Here is a 24994-nt window from a genome sequence, read left to right as displayed (position 1 = left end):
CTTTGATGGGGTTCACTGTGTTCTCCTTTCTTTTACTACTTTGGTAAGTGTCAGCTTTTCAGAGTACATATATAATACAGATACTATTTCTTCAAGCTATTTGACAAAAACAGTAGCTATGAAAATGCTTATGGATATCCACAATAGCTTTCAAATAGCCAGCTCCTGGTGACAATCTGGTCATAGCAGTAAAGCTAAGGATATATTACTCTGACTCCATTTGCACCCTTAAAGAGGAGCACATACACTACAGAGAACACAAAAGAAGTGCCATGCAGTCAATCAACTGTCATATTTGTTTAAGCTTGACAACTCCTTTGCCTAGACATTGCTCAAAAGTCAGTCTCCTGATGTCTTATAGTACCATTCTTGATAAATAAAGGCAAGTAAATTTTATTAAAAGATTTTCTTTTTCCCTTTTTTGCTTTTAATATTTCTGACCTTCACTAGAGGGACTGCTGATACTTCAGTGTCAATATTTCACTTCCACATTTTCCTTTGCCACTTTTTAAACCACTTTGAGGGGTTGCAAATATCCCTAACATAGAGACATTTTCTCTATATGATATTATTTTTATGTTTCATCTGGACAGATATGTCACTGATAATGGCAATGTTAATAAGGTACATAAAATAATAAAAAAGGCAAAATCCCCTATGAATAGCATTTTGCTTCTATCTTCACAAGACTGTCTGTGGTTAGTGATAAATTCCTATTATTTCTTTTACTAAGAGTATCTTTATGAGGTCACAGTTACAACCAGAATGGGATTGCAAAGGTTAGATGTTGCCTGAAAGACTTTTCTCCACAAGAATATTAATTTTTTTAAAAAAGTAGTTCCTTGGTAGACTGCTTAGCTTGTATACTATAAATGTGCATTCCCCACGTAAATGCTAAGATACATCAAAGTTAGGAACATACTCTGCTTAAAATATCTACTTGATTTGTAATGTATCAAAAAGAAAAAGTTTAAAGACATCAGAAGCCTTCCCTTCCCCAAAAGAATGTCCCCATCAAAGAGAATGCCAAGAAACTTTCATGTGCAGAAGAGATGAAGCTGGAAAGCTGGATCTAGTATTTAATACAAATTTCTTCTTAATAACACCCAGTCTTACAAATCTGAGAGATAGCTTTAACACATTTTATTAAGCTTTTGTTACAATACCAAAAAAAAAAAAAAAGTTTTCTCAGGAATAAGCTCATTTTTTGTGGCTCTAAACTTTCAACAAACAATTCAGAGGCCAACAAATCTTTTGGAAGTACTTGAAGGTATTGTGAATCTAATTTTCTGCCTTTTTAAAAAGGCAGCTCTAGACCCGAAGTACATTTTACAATTTTCTTTGAGAGTCTAGCTGGATTTCCCTGAACACGACTTGATCATCATTGTATGAGGAGCACACCTCTCTCTACACAACCCCAGACACTTCCAAGATATTTTAGGCTGAAGGTCCAAAAATTCTGCTTTGCAATTCAACATGCACTTTTGGAAAGCTGATCTGCCATTTCTGGTCCCCTGTCCAAAGGTGCAAGCAAATGCTGTCCTGTTAAATTCAGGTCTGATTTCAGTGCGTCTGTCTCAATGAGACACTTCTGACTTTTTCATATATTCTGTGAAACTATTACAATAATAATCAGGATTATTTTTTTTTTAATATTTTATATTTTTATATCCAGGAACTTTCAAGAACAGTTTATTCAATGAAATAGATCCTGTTATGAATTAAGGATTTTTAACCCACCTAAAACCCCTTGGGCACCTGATACACAAACCAGACAGGGCTATGTTCTCCAACTATTTACATTTTTGTGTTTATTGACATACATAATTATATATCAGTAGCAAATCAATCCTTAGAGAGGAAAGATGAAAGTTGCAGTTGTCTTCCTGATGTGAAATGCACATATTCGTTACAGAACATATTGCATAGCATAGCAAGTTAAAAGAATAGAAATATTTCCATCATAGTGACGTTTCTTGGTTTTGCCTCAAATACTGATTTAAGTGTTGCAGCCAACGATAGGGGACTCAAGCACACTCATTTCACTTTTAATAATTGTTCCCAGAAGTTGCAACTAACGAAGATGTAATTAACAGTTTAAAGACACCTGAAACTAGAAAATATTCAGGACACTCGCACATATATCAACTGTTACACAAAATATTTTACATTTCTTTCTTTTTTTCCTCCTGTTTGAGAATTTGGTATTTGTACTTATAAGCAGGATAAACATGACTGCTGCTCAGGAAATAAAATAGTTATACCTGAAACTGAAGTAAGGAACATCAAATCTTATCACAAGCATCTTTGTGTCTTCTCACTAGACTACAGAAAATGGCAATTTAACTGATTCAGAGATCATAATCTTTTTTGTTGTTGTTAAGATTATAAATCAATTCTATTCAGAAAAAAAATATATATTCTGCTTTGCATAAGAATTTTTAGCAGTAGTTCAAGTGTTGTGGAAGGGTTCTTCAGACCTGCTGTGGTTAGAATCCTATCTATGCAAGAGTCAACAGTTTTGTCCACTACTAATTTACAGTAGCACAGCAACACAGTGCATCTTGATTTGCTTTGTATCAGTTGACAAAATATGAAGCAAGCAACAAAATCAGGAATGACACAAATCTCTACTCCCAACCTCAAACTTGTTTGTTTCCCCGGGGCTAGCTATTGTGTAACTGCAGCTCCTGCTTGAGGTTGCCACCTTTATAATATTAGAATAAGTGAGTGATAAGTTTTGAAAACACAGAAATGCTTTACTTTCACTTATAGACTTCTGTCTTCAACCATGCAAGAAACATCAGAATGCCTAAGGTGACGTCCAGGTCAGGGTAATGATTGTCAATGACAGTTTGAAACCTTAAATATGACCATCTCCTGAAGGTTCTTCTCTAGTCTTCTAAATGTGTCAAATTTCATTACCTATATATAGTAAATAACATTACATTTTAAATGAATGGAGTAAATGAAAGTATCATACAAGGTGGGTAGCAGGCATAATCAAATATTATGTAATTATGTAGCATGAATTATCAGGTATTACTGCCTATTTGAAACTATTATTAAATGCCAGAAGCATAAAGATGACCTCAAAAGAATTATCTCTTTCACAAAAATAAATTGCAACATTCTAGTAAAAGGAATACATTGATATATTGTTTTATGATTTTTTGAAGAATTACCTTTAGGGGTTCTGATAAAATAATGTATTTAATAAACATAGTGTAACTGCCAAGATACCTGACAATGAATTATATTCTTATAACTTTATATTTGCTTTCAAGTAGGTATTAAAATATAGAAATTGCCACACCAAATCAAATCATTTGCCCTTATACAGATCTGATGTCACATTGTATAGAGAAATCCATACGAAATTCATGAAGGCATAGGAAGGACCAAAGGCAAGTCCCAGGAAAAGCTATACATGTTATTCCTTCCTCCTGATTAATAATTATTTGACGGTGATTTGGGGAGTTCTTTGTTATTAAGCCCTTTTTACCTGAATCTACTGAAAAAAAAAATGTTGTTATGAAAGACATTTTAAAAACAAAACAATAACAACAACAAAATCAATTACATAGAACCATGTTTAGTAGTGGTGATGGTGTCCACTTTTTCTCTTCTTTTAAGGGTAAACTTTCAAGAAAACATAATTTTGCTATAACTGAAACTACTTGCATTATGAAATTATATCTATTTATCATTATTTTCATTAAGTGAGCAAATACTGACATATGAAAGCATTTAAATTATAAAACAAAGATATGTATCTTCACATTTTGGAAATTTCAAAATGTTTCATTTTAAAGTCTTCTGAATTAAACCCTTCACCCCTCATTCTCCAATTTTGAAATGGACATAATTTTAAAAACAAACAAATAAACAAACAAGGTTTAAAATTGTTAACCAGCCCACAATACATTCATACACATACACACATTTTACTTTGCTTTTACTCAAAAATAATTTTACTTTCCCTCCAATGTTGCTGGTAAAACCTGTACATGTTGGTTACACCTAAACCAAAAAGGCCATTATTCACTTATCACTCCATCAAAGTTATCCTCAATACCACAAACACTATATCTCTTTTCTTCATTACACAACATGTTGATCAAGTAATTAATTAATGACTCTGAAGGACCCAAGTGTCAACATTTTAAAATTATCCACTTTAAGCACCAGTCATCATCCTCAGCCTGGAAACCTTTTGGTGCAGCACTAGCATGGGAGATTTATGTCCCACTAGCATGCGAGATTTACATCCATGCATCTGTACATACGGTATATTAAGATTTTTGTTACAACTGAGGCTTCCTGTAGCCTACTCTTTTGCTACCAGACAACTTCTTCAAATTCTCGATTAACAGAGCTCTCAGACTTCAAAATGTTGTCATAATCCCTGATGTTCCTGACAAGGGCTTAACAGCAATGATGCAATATGGATTTAAAAGGGATCAAACCAGGTCCCTACACTACAATATAAAGGACTGAAGACTGCTAGTTTTTGATCATTGGCATTATCAATTAGCACTATTCTGATCAAACCCTGTGTTATTTACCCTGCAGGAGTCCGGATAACAGCACGCCCTGCAGATGGGATGATGTCTCCAGTCAGCATCTTAAATGTTGTGCTTTTCCCAGCTCCATTTGTTCCCAGGAGTCCAAAACACTAAGATAAAAAAAAGAAACAACCAAACCAAAAGAAATAAAGCAAACAAACAAAAAGAAAAAATAAGGAGCAAAGGTGAAAAATTGTTATCAATCTGCTATGCTGAAGGAAATATGTAATATTAATTCTTCAACAGTTTCTCCCATTTTCATATTTCTTATCATGTCTGTAAGATACTGTATACGGCTATTCAGTATGTGCAATTCCCTTTCCAACAGAAAATAAGTTTTCAATAAAATAAAATAATTTGATTACCTCCTACATTCTTAAAAATGACTTATTTAGCCTTCCACTTAAAACCCTGTCCTATAATTTAATGCATGTTATTTGATCAATTAGTTATTACTATCAAATAGTATTAAATAATAATTATTATCATTATTAATTTTAATATAATTGTATATATAATTATATGTATTAAATATATATAACTATATTTGATATAGTTATGTATAGTTATAATAAATAATTTAAAACATTAACAATTGATTATATAATGATTATTGTTATTAATTATTCTAATTATTATTGGTTGTTATTATTATCAATTATTAATAGTTGATCATTATTATAATGATCAATTAGTTATTAGTTATTAAGTGCTAAATTTGAGCTTGGAGGTTTCACATCCAAATTGAGCCAGAAAGAAATATAGTCAATATTTTTTAATTAATATTTCTTAGTTTCTCCTAAGCTGCTTCATCTTGTGCAAGTAAACTAACAGTGAACATCCAAGACACTGACTCAGTTAATTCAGAGTCCAACTGTGATGAATACTTGCTCAAGCTAGGACAGTATTTGTATTAAGTTTACAAATAGCACTTCATAACTTTCAAAATACTTGTTTCATGAACTTTCTTATTGATAAATAGGTTTTAACCAGCAACATCCTCCAGGTTACTCCAGTTACCCAACAACTGACCTGTAACTGTCTGTATCTTACTGGACCTGTGCTGCCAAGTACATTTCTCATATTTGTTTTTACTAATGCATATTTGTAGTTTGCTAACGTCAACCAAGAAAAAAAAAAAAAAGTCTTATCCTAACCAGTATTTTAAATGAAAATTTGCACTTCCCAAAAGGATCTAAATCTTGAAAAACTAAATGCTGTTCTGAAATCTTTAGGATTACCATCATTCAGTGTGAGTTTTCAGTTTATTAATATAGCATATTGGTATATTATATACTATATTAAAATACACTGGAATGATTTCAGTATGAGAAATACAATGTTGCCTTGGAGACAAATTCAGAATCCTATTCACATTTTGCAATTGTGCTACATATTCTTTGCTTTCTCTTTGGCATTGAATTGCTCTGCTACCTCCTGGCACTTCATGTTAGCCAATGAAACAGTAATTCGCTGAAGATAAACAAGATGAAAAAATTAAGACTCCGATACAGTGTTAAACCAAAGAAATAAGTGAACTGTTGCTTCTTAAAGACCACCACATCTTCTACTTCTATCCAGTTACCGATTTTCAGAAATTACTACAACTGAAATTGTTCTCCTATCTACAAATCTTTGATTGCAGGTCTGAACAACTGCAGGAATCAAGTGGGGTTTGGGGGGAGGAGGGGGATTTTTTTTTTTTTTTTTTTTTTTTTTTTTGGGTGGGGGAGGGAGGGGGAATATTTGGTTGGTTGGTTTGATTTTGTTTTGTTTCGATTTTCCTGAAGGAAGAAAAAAGTCCTCTTTACCTCTCCCCGTGGTATTCCCAAACTTATGTTTTCCACAGCTATGTTCTTCTTACTGAAACCTCCATAACACTTCCTGAGGTTGTACAGAAGAAGGATGTCATTACCAGTTCTTTCACCAAAAAGTCGCTGTCGCTCCATCTCTACATCAATATCTTCTGAAGGGCTGACTATGCTATTAACTGAACACTGACCCCTAAAATAGAAGATAACGAATCCCACATAACAAATTGAACATTGATGTACTCTGGATTACTCTTGTTTTATTTACCTGGAATCCCTTAAAGCTTGGTGATCACCCTTCAGCAGAATCCAAGGGAAAAAGAAAGCATTTGTGCTTTTTTTCTGCAGTTTACAATAATATAGTAATATTGGTGGTAGGGGGGTGGTTGGACTAGATAATCTTGTCCAAAAGACAACCTTTTGGACCTTTTCCAACCTTTATGATTCTGTGATTCTGTGATTTATTTCTCCTTCCTAAAAATGCAATTGCACTCTACTGCTCATATGAAACAGCAACAGAGACATTTCAACTGAGAATGAGCTCTACATTGAAACATTATTTAAGTAAGAAACAAGAATGATGAAATGGGGAAATCCTTCATTCAAAATTGAAGCATGGAACCACAAAATCATCCAGTTCAAATAACTCTGAAGCAAACAAAACAAAACACCTAAGTGGGCAGGATTCCATTTTCTTTCTTTAAAAATTAGTTAACTGTTTACTATGGCAGAATACAAATGGTAATGCACACACCTTGGTTTCTGGAGGAGATCCCAATGGAAAAAAAGACGTAAAAGAAGAAGAACTGTTCCCTGCAGGGCCATTTCCAAAAAAATCCAGCCCAGGAAATTCATCTCAAATGGGCTCACATATGAATCTATTCCAAAGTTGTTGGTCAGGTCAAACTTGATCTGGTTGTATGAAAGTTCTATTAAACCTTGGCCTAAGCAGAATTGTGGGAAAATTATAAATGTCCATTTGAGGATATTGTAGATGTACTGAAAACTCTTAAAATCCATGAAGAAAGAAAAAAAAGAAAGGAAGAAAGAAATAAAGAAAGAAAATTAGTTTTCTCCAACAAAACATTAAGCATACTTACTAACCTGGACACACCTTTCAAATCTCACTCAAGGAAAACTGATTTTGGCAGAGCACATCATGAACTATTTTGGGACAGGGATCATCTCTTATCGTGTTTTAGAGTGCCTACACCCACAGAGTCCTAGTTTTCTGAGGTTCACAGACAGTGACAGAACAGACACATGGCTGTGGTCACTGCACTTTCTTAAAATTTTAATATTTGAATGCTATTAATTCTAAATCACCAACTTAACCCTAGTCGAATTTTGGAGGCATCAAATCTGCCTCCAAATTTGTGTGATGTGTAATCCACATTTGTCTTCAAACATCAAGTTTTTGACCTGCTACATGCATATGTAGCGAAATACACATATTCTGGTTTTCTTTCCATCAGGTTGCTTAATTACCATTAAGAATAATGAAAATTACATACATGGACTGAGAATGCATATTACTATTCATACAGCGCATTACTGATCCTAGAAATAAGCGGATTATCTCTTATGTCAATATTATTCAAACACATTTTACAATGCATATAGTCTATTCAATGGACCAGAACAGCTCCCATTATGTGCAAATTACAACTTAATGGTCTGGAAAATGTCAAGATTTCAATTAACACTATTTTTCCATTATTTCAGTGCAAGTTTTTTTTTTTTCTTCTTGTTCTTCTTATAAACAAGTTAAAATTCAAGACAGTAACAAGCAATATGGTATATAGTGGGACAGAAATATCAGGAAGGTTTAAAATACCATTTTTTTTTTTCTGCTAGAAATTATCTAGTCTGTGCATAGGTATGCATATGCAATATGCATACACACATACATATGTGTGTATACATCTCATGAGTAATATGAAACTAAGGTTTCATACTGACCTGTACTTTGGAAATTATAGCTAACAAACGAGGTAAGAGAGTCACCAGCATGGTACAAAGGCCAAACACAAAGTTTAAGGAGATGTAAGAAATAAAAGCAACATCTGAACTTGAGAAGAATCGGGATACAAGATACATCCACGGTAAAGTTGCATATCTGAAAGTTAAAAAAAAAAAAAAAAAAAAAAAAAAAAAAAAAAAACATCACAAACAAGTTAAGCAACTCTTCTGACCAACTGAAAAAGAGGTCAAATTTGGGATAAATTTTCTTCATCTAATTACTTTATGATTCTGTAGAAGTACCCATTTCTACTGTCATGTAATAGGCAGATATGAACCATTTTTGCATGTATTAACTGCATGGTATTACTTTCACTGTTCCAGAGTTCACAAGCTCCATGGCAAAATCACGCATCTTTTAACAAATGTTTTATATGGGGATAGAATTAAAAACAGACTTTCATAGAAGGAAAAGAGAACACAAATAGAAAGAAAAAAAAGACAGGAGAGAGAGGGGGAAGATGTAAAATAAAATGAAAGGGGAGAAAAAGGGGTAGAAAATAGTAATATAACATTACAGTATGATGATGTTATGGCTTGGCTTATTTGATCTAGCAAAAGTTGGTCTTGTTTTTTTTCTCCTATGATGGGATGTCCTGGTCTTACAGAAAGTCCTTTCTTTTCCTGTATTCTCTCATAAGCAGGCACATTTTGCTATTTAAACATGTCTCATAAAGTATGCAATCTCCTTCACACAGATAGCAACTGTTATTTGGTTAAGGAAGAAAATTCTTCAGAATGCTTATCCTGTAACTATCCATTTTCAGCATTTCTCACATCACCTGGGACTGCACATAAGGCAAAGCAACAGCACAGATGAACCATTAGTTTGATTAAGCCCAGGGTTCAATATATATTTATATAGAGAAATCAATGCTCAGTTTAATTAGTTATTTTATCTTTCTGTAACTTTTATTTATTTATTTTATGTGAAACTTAAGCACGATGGTTATAAGGGAGGACTTTTCTATCTCATTGCACTATTTGGAGACAAATCTTCAACCAGTTCAGTACTCCACATTGGACAGCCTTCTCCCTGGATATATAAATTGCTGGAGCTGTATAAGATTACAGAATTACTGAAAATTGGTAGACCTGTAAAAAAGACAGCCACTTCTTGCCTTCTTTTTGCTACTCTGCACATCTAAGCACTGAAATTCTGACCTGACAGTTATTATTCCCTCCTTTCTGGAAGATAACATACAATCAATTTCTATCAGCAAATGATTGTTATACAGACTATTTTTGAGACATTTCCAGTGCCTTTTTTTTTTTTTTTCTTTTATTGCCCTGAGTGAGCAAGCAAGCTAATCCATCACCACCATCACTTCCACGTGGAACTTTCAAACTCATGTTTCAGCCTGTTTTCTTACTATCTTTTGTTGAATTGTAATCACTTCCAAAGAGAGAAAATCATGCATCCAACAGCAGGTGCAAAGCAAGTCTAAAGATTTCTGTTTGTTTTCTACGAGTCATAATTCCACAGTAGCATTTCCAATCACATACCCAAAGAGTACCAGCAGGAGAACAGTGGCTGCCAAATTCTTTCGGCAAGTGAAGGCTGAAAGCTGGAAGGCAATAACAACACCAACACAGAGGGTGACTGGAACCATGTAAAACAGCTAGAAACACAAGGAAAAAAAAAAAAAAAAAAAAAAAAAAAAAAGCACTTAGCAGGCGACTGTCTCTTAGTAACATTCTTAATTAGCATAGAAGGGCTCTACAAATGTACAAATGAACTTTTTCGTATTTGCAATATAATTACTCTGTGAATTACGAAGAATTAGGCAGAAGAATTCTGAGATTTCAGAACTGGCTGTGAAGCTACCCCTCTTAAACATATATACATGAAACTTACCCTGACAAAATAAAATCCGGCTATAGAGTATTCCCCTTAATTCTCTTTCTATTCACCTTTCTGATACATCCATTTAACAAGCTAACTCTCCCAGATAATGAGTCCTTATGGGACCATTGCTCCAAAATATCCAACTGTATTGTGAATACAGTTTCTTGGATCCAAAAAGAGCAGTTTCACTGATTTATGCTTCAGTTACAGGATACTAGTAAAGACACAATTTTGAAAGAGACGTTAATGAAGGACTTTGTGTGCTGATGAAGCAAATGACAGTTTTTTAATAGGAACAGGCATGACATTTACAAGAGTTACAGCCATTAGGCAACAGGGAAAGCAATTTCTATTTAGTCTCTTGATATAATGGTAACAAAATACTTCTTAGTGTGGGGATACGATTAGTACAGGGGATTCATATCCAAACAGTGAAGAGAGAGGGGCTCTGCTCACATTGAGCGATAGCAAGATGTGAAAATCTGCGCCTGGTTCTATTCCCAGCATCTGCCTGCTCTGTGCATTGAAGCTGAGCTCACTAGGGCAGTGACTGCCTCCACTTCCATGCTATATAAGATTTATAAACTTTATTCTAATATAGCTGAGATTCTGAGATGAAACTGCAATAAAGGCAACAAATGATTGCAATTAAGGTCTAGCTGAATACTCAGTGTAGCACAGTATACATACTGTAAAAGTAAACATTCATACTGAAGGACAATGCAAACCTGTCTATGCTTAAACCAGAAGGCATCATTTCCTTGCCAATGGGAAGATAACATTTTTTAATGGAAAGGCAATTGAGCAAAACATAGACTGGTGTAATGTTCTCATTTTGTTCACAGTGTACCTTATGGCACCATCAATGCCATACATAAATATCATACAACACCACTCCATAGATTTGGGCTTCAGTTTATTCTGGAGCTGTTTAACAAACATTGTATAGAAGTCACAAAGCATCTGAGTCCTAAAATATTTCAACAAATGAATATATTCAACTTGTTTTCTAGAAATAAATAACTTTTAACATTAAATTCTATTTAAATAATCTTACTTGAAAGCATAGCATGTTATAAAAGTCAGGCACAAATAAATAATCTTAATTGCCCCTCTATTGAAACAAGCTGAATCTAAACAAAATATCTCTATTTGTCATGAAATTTTCTTAGCACTTACATATTTTGTATTTGTTGAACATTGCAATGAATATTATTCATGTGCATAAATACACAAAAAACAGCCTGATTCTTATGACAGTAGTTTTATAAATCAAATACTTCTGCAAGTCTAATAAAGATTATGCTTCCAATAAGACAGGACATGGCCTGTAGTGCTTAAAATGTGTAAAGGTAGTTCAAATTTGATAGTTCATATATTCATGCATTCAGTGTCCTTAGATGATCTGCAGCACAATTAGCATTTAAAGTAGTGTCTGTTCTTTCCCAGATCATGATTGATCATGCAGTACGATGCTGAATTTGTGAGAAGATTTTGAAAGGAAGAGATTGGCAGAAAATAACAAAGAGCTGACTTCACTGCACAAGGAGAAACTGAATGATGAAGGACCGAGTTTTTAACCAAACCCTTTCATCTGACATGGCAGAAGAGGGAATGCAAAGATTGACTGGCCAGGTAAATAACTTTTGGATAAATGTGCTCTTACTTCAAGCTTGCTCAAGTGTGAAAATCCTGATTTCAAGCATGGATGGATGAAGCTCTCGTGTTTCAGATTTAGAATAACTTGAATGAGAATAGAATGTTCCAAAAAATCTCTGTTCTTGACCAGGCTAATTCATGTTTGCATTGTCTATGCCAGAATCCAGACCTTCCTTCCATTACCCAGTGGGTTAAAAAAAGTGCAGAACATTTCTTTCCCTCCTCTGGAGTGATGAACATATGCATTACTTTTGGATAATCCAGGATTCCAATTTTTCACTGTTGCCTCTGAAACAAATCTCCCAAGCCAAAACACCTTCTTCACAAATTCCTTTTAAAAACAGTTACTAAATGATCAACGTGGAGCATGAGTTCTCTAAAAGGAGGAATTCTATGCCTTTCCCACAATTAGATGCCCTAATTCCAACTCTGAAGTTCCCTCCAGACACTCAGCTAATACTATAGCAAGCTTCATTACAGGTGAATTATAAAAACACCTTTCAGGAGGGGACAAACACACATGAATGTGTGTGTTTATATATATACATATAAATGGAGAGATTATGCCTTTTTTTTTTTTTGTGAGACACCTTTAGAGAAGATTTTTGGAGAAAATTTGGAGAATCTAGACTTAAAGAGAAATTGAAGGACTTATATTATAACTGATGAAAAGTGAGTGACTGAGGACTATCATTGCATTGAGAAAATTGATTCTATTTCACCACCTTTTCTTACTTTCCTCAACAGATGTCAACTTCTCAGACTTGATGAAAGTAAGCAAAAAAAACTACTTTGTTTAACTGTGTTGGCATAAATCAGGTCTCAGTGGCATTCCTGTCTTTATATTTGGTTAGAAGGGTAAGCTTCAGGGAAAAATAATAATTTCCTTAGTATTTTTGAAAGACAAAATTTTCAGATTTGCCTATTTGTTAATGAACTGCATGCTAACAATACTGTTTGTAATGCTAAGAATGACAGAAATTACTTTGCTGGAGAAAAACAAACTTGCAGGACAGAGACTTTGTCCATTTCTGATGTAGGTCATTCTGTGAAAGTGAAATCATGAAAGAGATTTTCTACTGTCTATCTTGCCAGAAATAGATACTAGCAGGGAGTACTTCTCAGTTTATCCACCAAAAAACAACCTAATTATGCCTTTAAAGTAGCTGACTAGTATCTTCAGGCTTCTCCCATAATATGAAAGCTTTTGCCAGTGGCAACTCAAAGCACTGAAAGCACAGTAACTCTTGCCATGAACAACTGTGTGGAAGATCCTCTCTGTCTAGGCTGATTAGCCAGTTCCCTTTTATTTGTGAAATACTGTAGGTGCCTAAAGCTAGCATATACTTTACCTTCTTACAATTCAGCTTTGAAAAATGGAAAACGCAGTGCCTGTTTTATAGAATTTTATCTCACAGTACTAAAGTAGGAATGGAGCCACAATATTTGTTAACACAACAGACAAAATTTGTTGCTCTATACAACTCAAATCTTATTCACATGTTTTGTGATCACATCTTTTGCTCATTTATAGCAAACTAGTTAAAAATTTTCACATGCTGCCCCACAGGATACCTACCATATCCCAGCAGAAATTAGCAAACCAGTATGTTTTATAACCCAGGCCTGTGATGTGTTGCAAACGTTTTGTGCCAGATACTCTGTCTTTCACTATAGCACTGCCAATGGATGCAGTGAGGATGGAGAAACCCAACATGATACACAGTGCTACCCCACACTGACGAACATTCTCCATTCTAGGATACAAAGCAAAATGTTGTAATGAAAACACAGTGATAAATAAATAAAATATTTTCAAGCCCAACCCTTTACTGAAACAACATCACACATTAGGATCTTAATACTGCTTGCAAAGACCGTGTTTCTACACTGTCAACATCCAATTAGAGAACAGGAGTAAGATGATGTGTCGAGTTACAAAACTATACATTAGTTACAAACACAGACTGTGCTTAGAGGTTTGAAAAACGAAGTGAAACTTTAGCAAATATTTCTGCCTTTACAAAAAAAAAAAAAAGAAACTAGATAATCATTTAAGGTAGTTAACCTGTTTGAGAATTCACAACCTGCTCACAAACACTCTGTAAAGTGCAGTCAGGGTAAATTCAATATTTTTTCTCTAGAAAATAGTGCAACCTATCTAATATAAACAGTAGACGATGTATAAATAGCAGGTTAGAGAACATACTTCACTCAGTGGAACTGAATTATATCTACCAAGTCAACAGCTGTTGCATGGAATACACATGCTTATTGAATTAACAGCTTCAATTGCCTAGTCATTACAGCTGTTTTTGTTGATGTTGTTTGTTTGTTTGTTTGTTTGTTTTTGTTTTAAGAGTTTGCTCACATTTTGTCCTCATGCAGCAAGGCTCCTCCGTAAGGTTGGCTGTAGAGTGTGATCCCTGTGAAAAGAAAAATTATGAAAGAGTAAATACTACATCAAGATTTAAGAGTTCTAGTGTACACAATCTTTGGAAATTCACGTGACAATTCCCTTACTTTTTGATTTCCATGAAAACAGTTAGTCCTGGAACAAAACAGGTAAAGCATGCAAAGCAGAAGCAGAACTTACAAAAGCCTGAAGTAGAAGGAGAAAGAAGCAAAGCAAGATGAAATAGGGAGTAGGATGAAGAATTGAAAGTAAGAACTGCAGCCATCTTACTGCTTGAGCACCTGTTAACAGGATGTTGATCTTCCATACAAAGTATCACTTTACAAACTATTTCCTGCCCTTGGAAGGAAGGTGGCTTTAAAGCAGTGCACAGGTAAGTCAACTTGCTGTCTCTTTTAACTAACCCTTCTTGACTATCCATTGGCAAATGAATAGATTCTGGACCTGCAAGTTACACTTTCACTTTCCAGAACCAGGATTCAGCTCTAAAATCCCCCTCCTTCATTGACAAATTACAAGAACACAAAGACTGAATACTTTGCAAGTATACTTTTCATATGCTTTATTAAATGAGAGAGAAAAAAATTTTCATCTCTCCATGGTTTTGAACTGCTGAAAACACAAATTTTAGCCTATAAATGAAATTTTATGTTTGCTGTATGTAAACCACCAAAGAAATAAGCACAGTTATGACTGATGCAGACTTTAGTTGTTCTCCCATATTAATCCTTAAACTGGTATCCTATAAACCACCACCTGAATATTTAGGACAGATCTGTGGTATGAGTCCAGAGCTATGTGATCTTGTTTTCTTCTTTATGCTACAAAAATATTACCTTTTATATATAAAAACATTAAAATAAACTGTCTCACACTAATGTGAAATTTACTTTCTTTATACTCCAGTTTTACTACTGGTCTAAATAAAATATCATATCTAATGCAAAACAGTAGAATGTCTAAAACATTGTCCCTCAACAAAAATAAACCAAACTGGTACTGAACAGTCTTAATGATATGCTAAAATGTGGCATTATTAAATAACAGTAGATGACTTCTTTTTTTAAATTTTATTTCAGATTCACAAACTAAAATGTTAGCTTCTCTTCCATTTTACACCTCTTGCCTGTGCCAGACAGAGCCATCTGGGGGGACACTGAGGGATTTTTTTAATAGCTTTGAGCTGAACTGGTGTCTTGAATTGGTCTCATCTATCTTATTCTGGTCATTAGCAACAGAGATCACCACCCGGCACCTATATGTGACCCCTTTCTCTGTCTGAAACCTCATTACATGAGATGAATGAAAAGGCTAAATACTTAATGAGCAACAGAAAGAGCTCAGCCACCAAGCTGCCAAACCAAATACTGTATCCTGTTGAGTGATTTCCAGAGTCTGGATATAATGAATAAGCATAAGCACTAGCTGCTTTTCTGCACTCTGAACTGCAGAATTAGGTTCAACAATGTCATGTATTGCTGTGGGATCTGTCTCACAAAAGAGACTAAATACAAAACAAAGTAGAATGCGCATGTATATCTGATCTTCTGGATTAAGTTAGGCTGTTATCTAAGCACCTGACATTTTCTCAGTGCTAAAAATATTTTTAGATTGCATATGACATGTTTTGCAGGCAAAAACTTTTCAGCTAAATTAACAACAACACCCCCCCCCACCCCCCCAAAAAAAAGCAATAATGAATACCTCAAATTGAAACCATGGGGTTTTAAGTTAAAAATATGTCCCATTTGGGAGCCTGAGAAAAATCCTACATGTGCACTGCATACTTTGACTTTTCTGTTTCTTGGTACAACCAGCTTGTAACAATGTAGCCAACTATGTAAATGAAAATTGAAATTTGGAATTGGAAGATAATTTAATTTAATAAACTGTGGCTGTTTGCTTTTCTTCTTTTCAAGAAAAAGAAGAAAAATAGAGGGATGAGATTGTCAGTGCAAGAGGAAGTGTACAACTGATTAGGTTATTTTTAAAATAAGTTTGGTTTGTTCCCAATTAAAAAAAAAAAAAAAATCTATCCCAACAACAATTATAATCTTCCAAGTATGTTTGGGAATGAAATATATTATTAGTAGCCTCAGATGAATTTTACAGATTACCACTTGAATGCACTTTGTCATACTTTGTTAGTGTCCAGCTATATAAATATAAATGTTGTCTTCATTCCAGTAATAGGTGCAATTTGACTGAGTACATCTATGCTTTTATTTTTGCCTCTTTAAATTTTCATTCCTCATTTTAAAGACAGAACAATTACAATATCACAAAGGCACTTTTGGGTTAAAAGTGGAAAAATAGAGGAGGATGATTAACTCACATAAAACAGTAGTAAAAGGTAATGATTTTCCAGATACTGTCAAAAACTATACAGTGAGGCCCAAAGGGAATTAACAAATCAAAAGAAAAATCAGGCCAATAAGGTTCATCACTAGTAAATACATGTGCTATTTGCAGATGTCTTTTTTGTCATTTGCCTAGAGGAGATGTTTAAAATTTTTCTTTGTTTTTCTTTTACGCTATTGATTTTTTAAACAACAATTTGTTCTGAGGTAAAAACAGGCATATCAGAGAGAATTATTTTTTCCACTGGAACCAAGTACTTTCTGAAATTCCATTTGTGTAAAGGAGAAGCACCATGACTCAAAAGAGCTTCTTTCCCAGAAAGTTTTTCTAAGCATTCTCAGTGATTGAATAAATGTGTACATATTAGAAGAAAGAATGTCTTTACTTCATATATACAAGGATTCCTACTGAACTGGAAATGAATAGCTAAAATAAAATTAAAACAGATTTTTATCATATAGGCAGACTGAAACCAGTCTGAACTTACTTTCAGACCTGGTTAGAAAAGACATAGAGATAGACAGATAGACAGACACACAGATGATTTTCAGACAATCTAACAACAATGGATCAAGGCTTTTGAAAAATGGGAATTCAGATAATTTCAGGAGCACTAAATACAGAAAATTAGCATCACAAAGTGTTCTTGTACTCACTAGTGCTTAGCTAAATTGGCAAATAGCATAAATACAGCTTCTAAGCCTCTTTTATAGCCATGAGGAAAGGTCTAGTTATAGAGGAGCTTCCCAGAATTGTCAAGGTCTTGCCTGCATGGTTAAAAATTTGAATGCTCTTACCAAGCTCTTCTCTCCCCAGCTTCAGATGACTGAAATCCTACAGTAAAATTATTCCACCTCAAAGGCTAGCATTTCTAGAGACTGCAAATCTTAAAGGCTAGCATTTCTAGAGACTGCAAATCTTAAATCTTAAATCTTAAATCTTATAGCTTGCCAGACTATGGTTCCTGATGATTCATATCGCTTTTCCAATAGCTGAAACAAGTAAAGATGTCATGTGGACTACAGTAGAGAATTATCGCCCATAAAGCATCCAGAACGGGAGCAGTTTGCCAGGAATTCAGGAAGGTTCTCCACTATATTCCATCAATTAATCCGGACTGATCTGAATCATATCCCATTGTTCTGCTACTAACCTCTTGAGAAATTCAGTGAGAAATGCTAGAAAAGAAAGAGCTATGAAACAGTACTCTCACAACTGCTTGTGCAAATGAATTCATGCTCATAAACACAGGTTTGGCCTGTGTTTATGAGAACCAAATCAATGAATTTTATAGAAGATAATCTGCATTTCTGAAACTTTTCAAAAAGACCCACAGGGATTGAATGAGCCATGCAAAATATAATGGAGACAAAAATGACTGCATGACTCAAATATTTCACAAAGAATAACTTCTGTTTAGAAACCTTTAATGTGCTGGGCAGTAATCTCTCTCCTGAAGTCACCACAGCCTGTATTTACTGAGTGCACAGGCCCCAAGAGTAAACTAACAAAAACTTCAGATTACTACATTGCTGTCATAAAGAAGTCTACAGCAGTTGACTTCAGTCCCATGCACAGAAATATACTGATACAACTACAGAAAAAACAGACTGTGAAAAAGAGATAACTGCTGGAGGGAGAGGACAGGAATAATAATAATAATAAGCATTAAATAGCATAATTAAATAGCATAATACATGCACCTTGGCTTGTATCAGGAACAGTGTAGCCAGCAGGACCAGGGAGGTAATCGTACCCCTGTACTCTGCTCAGGTGTGGCCACACCTCAAGCACTGTATTCAGCTTTGGGCCCTTCACTACAAGAAGGACATCAAGGCCCTGGAGAGTGTCCAGAGAAGGGCTACGAAGCTGGTGAAGGGCCTGAAACACAAGTCGTATGAGGAGCGGCTGAGGCAACTGGGGTTGTTTAGGCTGGAGAAGAGGAGGCTCAGGGAATACCTTATTGCTTTCTGCAACTACCTGAAAGGAAGGTGTGGGGAGCTGGGGGTCAGTCTCTTCTCACAGGTAACTAGTGACAGGACAAGAGGGAATGACATCAAGTTGTGCCAGGGAAGGTTTAGGTTGGAAATTAGGAGATATTTCTCCTCAGAAAGAGGAGTCAGGCATTGGAACAGTGTGGCCAGGGAGGTGCTGGAATCACCGTCCTTGGTGGTGTTCAAGGAAAGGTTGAACCTGGTGCTTAGGGACATGGTTTAGTGGGTGATAGTGTAGGGGGATGGTTGGACCAGATGATCTTGAAGGTTTTTTCCAAACTCAATGACTCTGTGATTCTATAACAATCCTTGCAGGCTAGTATCGTACAATACTGATGAAAAAGCAAACTGTACTGCATTAACTCCCTACTATGGAAGAGTCCCAAAACATAATTGCTCCTCTTAAAAGTAGCAACCATTTTCTACAGTCAATTTCCATTCAATCCATGTCGGTGAAACAAAGGATTACATTTTTGGAATTTTACACGCACAACCAAGATGAAACTTCTCAGGGCTGCTGATTACAATTAACCGAAGTAGGTTTTTGTTAACCTACATTCATCTCTGTGTTAGAATTCTAAAATCCTATCAAAGTATTACATAAATACAATATTTTACCTTTCATTCATTATTTTAAATTTTTCAATTAGTCTGGAGCATGAGGTTTTCCTGCATTTGCTACATTTTTTAGTATAACAATTTCCTCCCTCCCTCTACAGTTTAAAAATAGATGATGAATTTACATAAAGCCAAGCCTGCAATTCACAGAAGGAAAAAAAGTTCTCTTGAGCCTATGGAAGAGAAAACTATACAATATCATCCAAGACAAAAATAACCCTATCATTTTGGTATAAGCTATTTGCTAGTACATGTATTTCTTTGTTTAAAAAAAAAAAAAAAAAAAAGCATACTTTTATAATCTATCTCTTCCTAAATTTCTACTTTTAACTACCTATACTGTCTTTCTTTACATACCTCTCTCTCCCAATATACTTGTTAGCAAGATGCACTAATTGCTTTCTTGCCTTTACGTACATTCTTTTCATGCAAAGCTGCTACGATGATGCTCAATATGTTGAAAACTAAACACCATCGTTGAGAACTTAAAATAAAAAACCGTAAATGACAGATAAACCAATGAGTTCCAAATGACAAAGCCTCTATTAAACAGATAAATGTACGTGGTACTTATGCAAGGGTGTTTTTTGTTTGTTTCTTTTTTTAGGATTTTATTTGTAAGCTTTGTATGAACTACCTTCAGGACAAATTCTCCTGAATCAGTATTCACAAGGGAAGCACACATGACAGGGAATATCTACAAATATGAAATGATACAGCTCTAACCCTGTCTGCACCTTTTCATAAATTTCTTAATATAAAATGATTTCTTCAACATCTACAGATTGCTATTACATTCTCTAGACTTAACTGCAACCACAATTTCTGCAATTGTCCTAAAACATCCTTTGTCTATGTCCTTGGTACAGCCTTGGTCACATTATTTTTACAGTGACAGTTCAGACTTCTTTATGGGCACAAACCAAAAACCTGTGATAGCCACTAATTCCAATCTTTCCAAAGCCCTGCATAAGCAATTTGGAGCAAGAAAAACTGTGACCATGAACATCCTTAAACTGTATCAAGATTTTAATGCTGTATTCAGAGATTAAATGAACACCACAATACCAAGACTTTCTAAGACCTTCTAACCTTCTCTAATAGAAAGATGAAGAGCTTGGGAAATGAGGGGCACTAATTCCCTGATCAGAGTGGGGTGGACTAGACAGCTTCTCAAAGTAAGAAACATGATTGTATACATGTAAATTGACTGTGTGTATAGTTCAGAAAAGGAACTAAGATGTCACTTGCAATGCGCCATAAGCTACATGTTATTTTGGTAAGATATTTTCTTAGCTAGTTTTCAGAAAATTCTTCTCCTTTCTTTCCTCAATCTTTTTGCAAGCACAGTTAACTACAAAGTAGGTTGTGGGTTTTTGTTTGTTTGTTTGTTTTCTTTTATTTGTTTATTTGTTTGGTTGGGGTTGGTTTTAAGGTAAAAGTCTCAGTTGCTACCTCTTATATTGCTCAGTGAAAGACTCTAAAAAACTGGGGTGGGGGTAAGTTTAATCAATTTTACTAGTACTGGAAGCCATATTAACAAAGGGAAAAAAAAAAAAAAAGTGGGAGTATAAACATTTGATAATTTCTTTTCCTTGTTTACCAAATAGAATTACTAGAATTGCAAGAGATAGGAGATATTTCTTAGAACTGTCCATTTATGCCAGAAAGAAGCATTGGCTTGCAGTTGACCAGCATTTTATTGTTGTCTATTCCCTACTTTCGAACACTGAAAGCTTGGAAAATTACATCCTCTTGGCAAAAAAAAAAATATATATAAAAAAAAATAAAAAAATCACATATTTATACACTAAATCTGTTAAAAAAAAAAAAAAAATCATGAAACCAGTGCACTATAAGACTTAATGTTTCTTCAGCATTTTTTAATGGGAGAAATTGAATGGGCCAGCTGTTGATAATTTATACAAATTTCTGCTTGAGAACCCCCTTGTTGAAAACAGCTTGAGGACTGGTGGTAACGAAAAGTGAAGTGCTCCCTTGACTACTCTTAAACCTATGCAGATTTTAACTTCTACAACAACCTGCAGTTGGAGTTTCACAGCTTAACTATACGTTGCAAAAATAACCCAGTTGCTGGTGTTGTATTTACATTTGGAATGCCACTAGGAGCTTCATGCTATACACGCTTTTCACAGTGGAATAGGCAATAAACAATTAATTGTACCCTCTTCAACTTCTCCATGATTTACCCCAGTAGTTTCCCTTCCAGGTTTTAAAATTCCTGTTCCTTTCTTTACATAGTTCCCAGTTAAACTCATTTTAGATACCAATATTTTAAAAAAGCATTCTTAAATTGATAGAATTAATTCTTTATATATTTTATAAGTATTGTGACATTCTGTAGAAAAAATACTTCCTTTTCTTATTCTGGTTCACAGGAAAAAGAAAAACATATTTATTACAGACGCTTGACATGAACACCATGTTGGCAGTTATAGGAAAAATCCTGCTCATTTCCCTTTCAGGAACTGCACAACTCAAGACACTTCTCCTCATACCAACATCTTATTGACAGTCTGCAAACAATACCTCTGGATCTTCTATTTCAAATCTAAACTACATGACCATTACTCAGAAAAGAAAGCTGTGTGCACATTGGCATAGTCTTAGAGACTCAAAATGTTTCCATCCTGCTAGTTAATAAACAAGATAATAGGTAGTCCACTCCATACTACCTGGATGCAACTTTTCACATAATCAGGTATTACAAGATTTATGGTTTTACAGTAGGAATGAGAGAGACAGTGATATGAACCAGGCAGTACTTTTCCAGCATAGACTGGAGAGATCTAGGGAAAAAGTCTTGTGTTTCTTCTAGACTGCATACCTTCTCTGTAGTCTAATCAGGGCTGTACTTAGTTCTGCAGTTCTGCACTGTGTATCTGAGCCTGTCTCTTGTCTCCTTTCAAAATATCTCTTCTTTCTGTTGTGTAGCATACTGAGTCTTGAGCACGTAAATCAACTTGGACCTCTACTACTAAACCTAAATATCATAATTGTTACAGACTTGAATAGAAGACCAATCTACATTTCTTTAATAAAATGAAATTGTACGTATATATTTTTAAAATGGAGATAGGCTACATATTGCAGCCTATATATATAATCAGTTATATTATATGATATATAATTAGTTATAAATCAGACTCAGTCCGCAAGCTCTCCTTTGTGGGCATTTAAAATTTATAATGAGACTTCTGTTTTTATAAAATGAAAAATTACAACTTTCATTTTATGGAACATTTCATAGGTGGCACCTCAAAAATGATTTAAATTTTATTTTTGGCCCACTAACCAGACAGGGATAAGAAGGTTCCTACTAAATAGTGTTTCACAGGTTCCTTTGAAAAGAGGTTCAAAGTTACAATTTGCAGATCTGGAGACTGTACAGTCACTTTCCACCAAAATTCGGCTGAAATTGGGTCTCTTGATCCCTTCAGCTCTTTTGAAGAACTGAATCTCAAATAAATGAGAATGCTACATGAACCTTACAATGAGCCATAGCATGAAAGGTTTTTTAAAAAGCCGATGATTTCTATTGAAGTACTGAGATGGGGCAGCAGTACAGCACAAGGCCTTTCTATACTGATATATTTCCATTCTTTGAGTAATTATGTAAGAACTTTTTTTTGACCACCGTACTTTACAGACATCATTACAGATGACTACCACTCCTTTTTTCTTTATAGAGTTACCCTAAGAGGTAGATAATAATCCTTCCCCTACAGTCTGGCATGCTTAACACATTTTGATGCAACTGTATAGAATAACATAGCTCTACTCATCAGAATTTATATCTCAAGCTTATGGCAAATATGTTCCCTTTTAATTTTTTATTCCTCTTACTTCATTATTTCATTTGTTATTTGCTCCCAGTTGCATTAACTAATAACTGGAATGCAGCATTTCAGAAAGAGATTTAACAACATAGAAACATCATATACGTAGGCTTAAGGGCCAACAAAAGCTGATGGGTTTTGACCAAAAAAAAACAGTACATCTTACTTTCTCTGTTGAAGTGCCTTTGTTACCTATGATGGTTTTAATCTGTTTATTTCATTTTTTTAACATGTTCATTTTCATTATCTGTCACTGAATATATAACTGCTGGTAAACAAAATGGACTTGATTTTCCTTCCAGTAATACAGGTGAGGTAATCCTTTCCAGAATAGAAACAGACCTACATGATTATGAAGCTAAATGTGGCTATCCACATGGTACAGAAGATGAGACTTTCTTAAAAGATGTATTCCTCAACTGATGTTCCAAAATAGACATCCAATCCATTAACTATGACAAACTAATTTAAATCAATCTGGTCAACTTCAATCTATCTTTTTCATGTACCTCCAGCTGACGCACACCATTTTTTCAACAACCATCCCACTCTAACTTTTTACAATAAAATTACATGAAGCAAACATCGGGGCCTTCCAAACACTGCTACAGATAAGACTACTGAAAATTCTGTACAGGGGAAAAAAAATGAAATCTCTCCCCTAGCAAAGAAAGGATTTGGAGATCAGATTAATCTCCTCTTAACAGTGGGTCTATGTGCTCCATACAGCATTGGAAAACTGTTCACTTAAAATATATATATATATATATATTTATACACACGCAAACACACATATGTATGCATATAAGTACATATATATTGTATTTTTCTGACTTCACTTTCTTGCTAGGATTTCCCCATCGGGTCCCTCTCCATTAGGTCTCAACAGTATGATCAATCCATCCTTATTGTACCTCTCCAATAGAGAAACACGTAAATAAATTTCTTTCCAGTTCATAAAATCTACTTCTGCAGAGATTTACCCAAGATATTCTGCCAGAAATTTATATCAAGTGGCAAGATTTATATATGATAGTCCAACACTTCAAGTATTTGCCAAGCTCTATCTTGTTTATCATATTTTTATGTCATGCAGAGACATAAAATATAGCATTTCCACAACCCTTGGGATAACTATGATTTTCTTCAGTCCTAATGTGGATGATAAATTCCCAAATCCCCATGACAGATATAAAGGTAAAGGTACATGAACGTTTAAATCCCTGAATGGGGTGTGTAGCACTATAGAAAACAAGTCAGCATCAACTCTATTCATCAAGTGCAGGGAAACTAAAAATTGATTTTTATTAAAAATTATCATTAAAATACTTGATTTCATTTAAATTTAAACTTTCTGCAGAAATACATTAACTGTGATTTGTTCTTATAATACATTTAGGAAAAATAAAACTCCAGCCATCTTGAAAACTAACAATTATTCTTTTTTTGACTTGACACTCGGGATACTTTTCTTAACGAATTTGTCTTCTAATACTCATAATTCCTTTCCCTTTTTCACTGATTTTCTTCTTCTTTATTCCTTCATTATTATATTATATTAATATTATATATATATTATTACACGTATGAATGGTATAAGATCAAACTATGACAAAAGTCTTGATGATGTACAACCTCTCCAGGTCTTCTACTGTGCTTAAAGAGGACAGAAACCCAACTTGAAAGTCTTCAAATTGAAAATGAAAAATTACAATTACTTTGTTTTAACTGAAAAAGGGCAATGCATAAATCAATGTGAACATCACATATAAAAAAATAATAATACTATCTACCCTAGAGAAAGACAAACAGGCAGGAAGAAAGAAAAGAAAGCTA

The 24994-nt window shown here is 34.4% G+C and overlaps 1 protein-coding gene across 1 annotated transcript in view; it reads right to left on the bottom strand.

The window, feature by feature from the left end:
- Positions 1-24994, bottom strand: part of ABCA13 (ATP binding cassette subfamily A member 13) — a gene marked incomplete at its 5' end in the record, with an annotated part of 84724 nt that overhangs the window by 37924 nt on the left and 21806 nt on the right. The window contains 7 exons of the mRNA XM_082755379.1: positions 4569-4678; positions 6380-6572; positions 7134-7387; positions 8342-8498; positions 9908-10023; positions 13489-13666; positions 14281-14335. Coding sequence (XP_082611505.1) covers positions 4569-4678; positions 6380-6572; positions 7134-7387; positions 8342-8498; positions 9908-10023; positions 13489-13666; positions 14281-14335 — 1063 coding nt within the window. The remainder of the gene's footprint in view (positions 1-4568; positions 4679-6379; positions 6573-7133; positions 7388-8341; positions 8499-9907; positions 10024-13488; positions 13667-14280; positions 14336-24994) is intronic.

Source organism: Aythya marila (assembly GCF_965140915.1).
Source record: "Aythya marila genome assembly, chromosome: 2".
NCBI classification, from domain to species: Eukaryota; Metazoa; Chordata; class Aves; order Anseriformes; family Anatidae; genus Aythya; species Aythya marila.
This window is presented reverse-complemented; position numbering and strand designations above follow the sequence as displayed.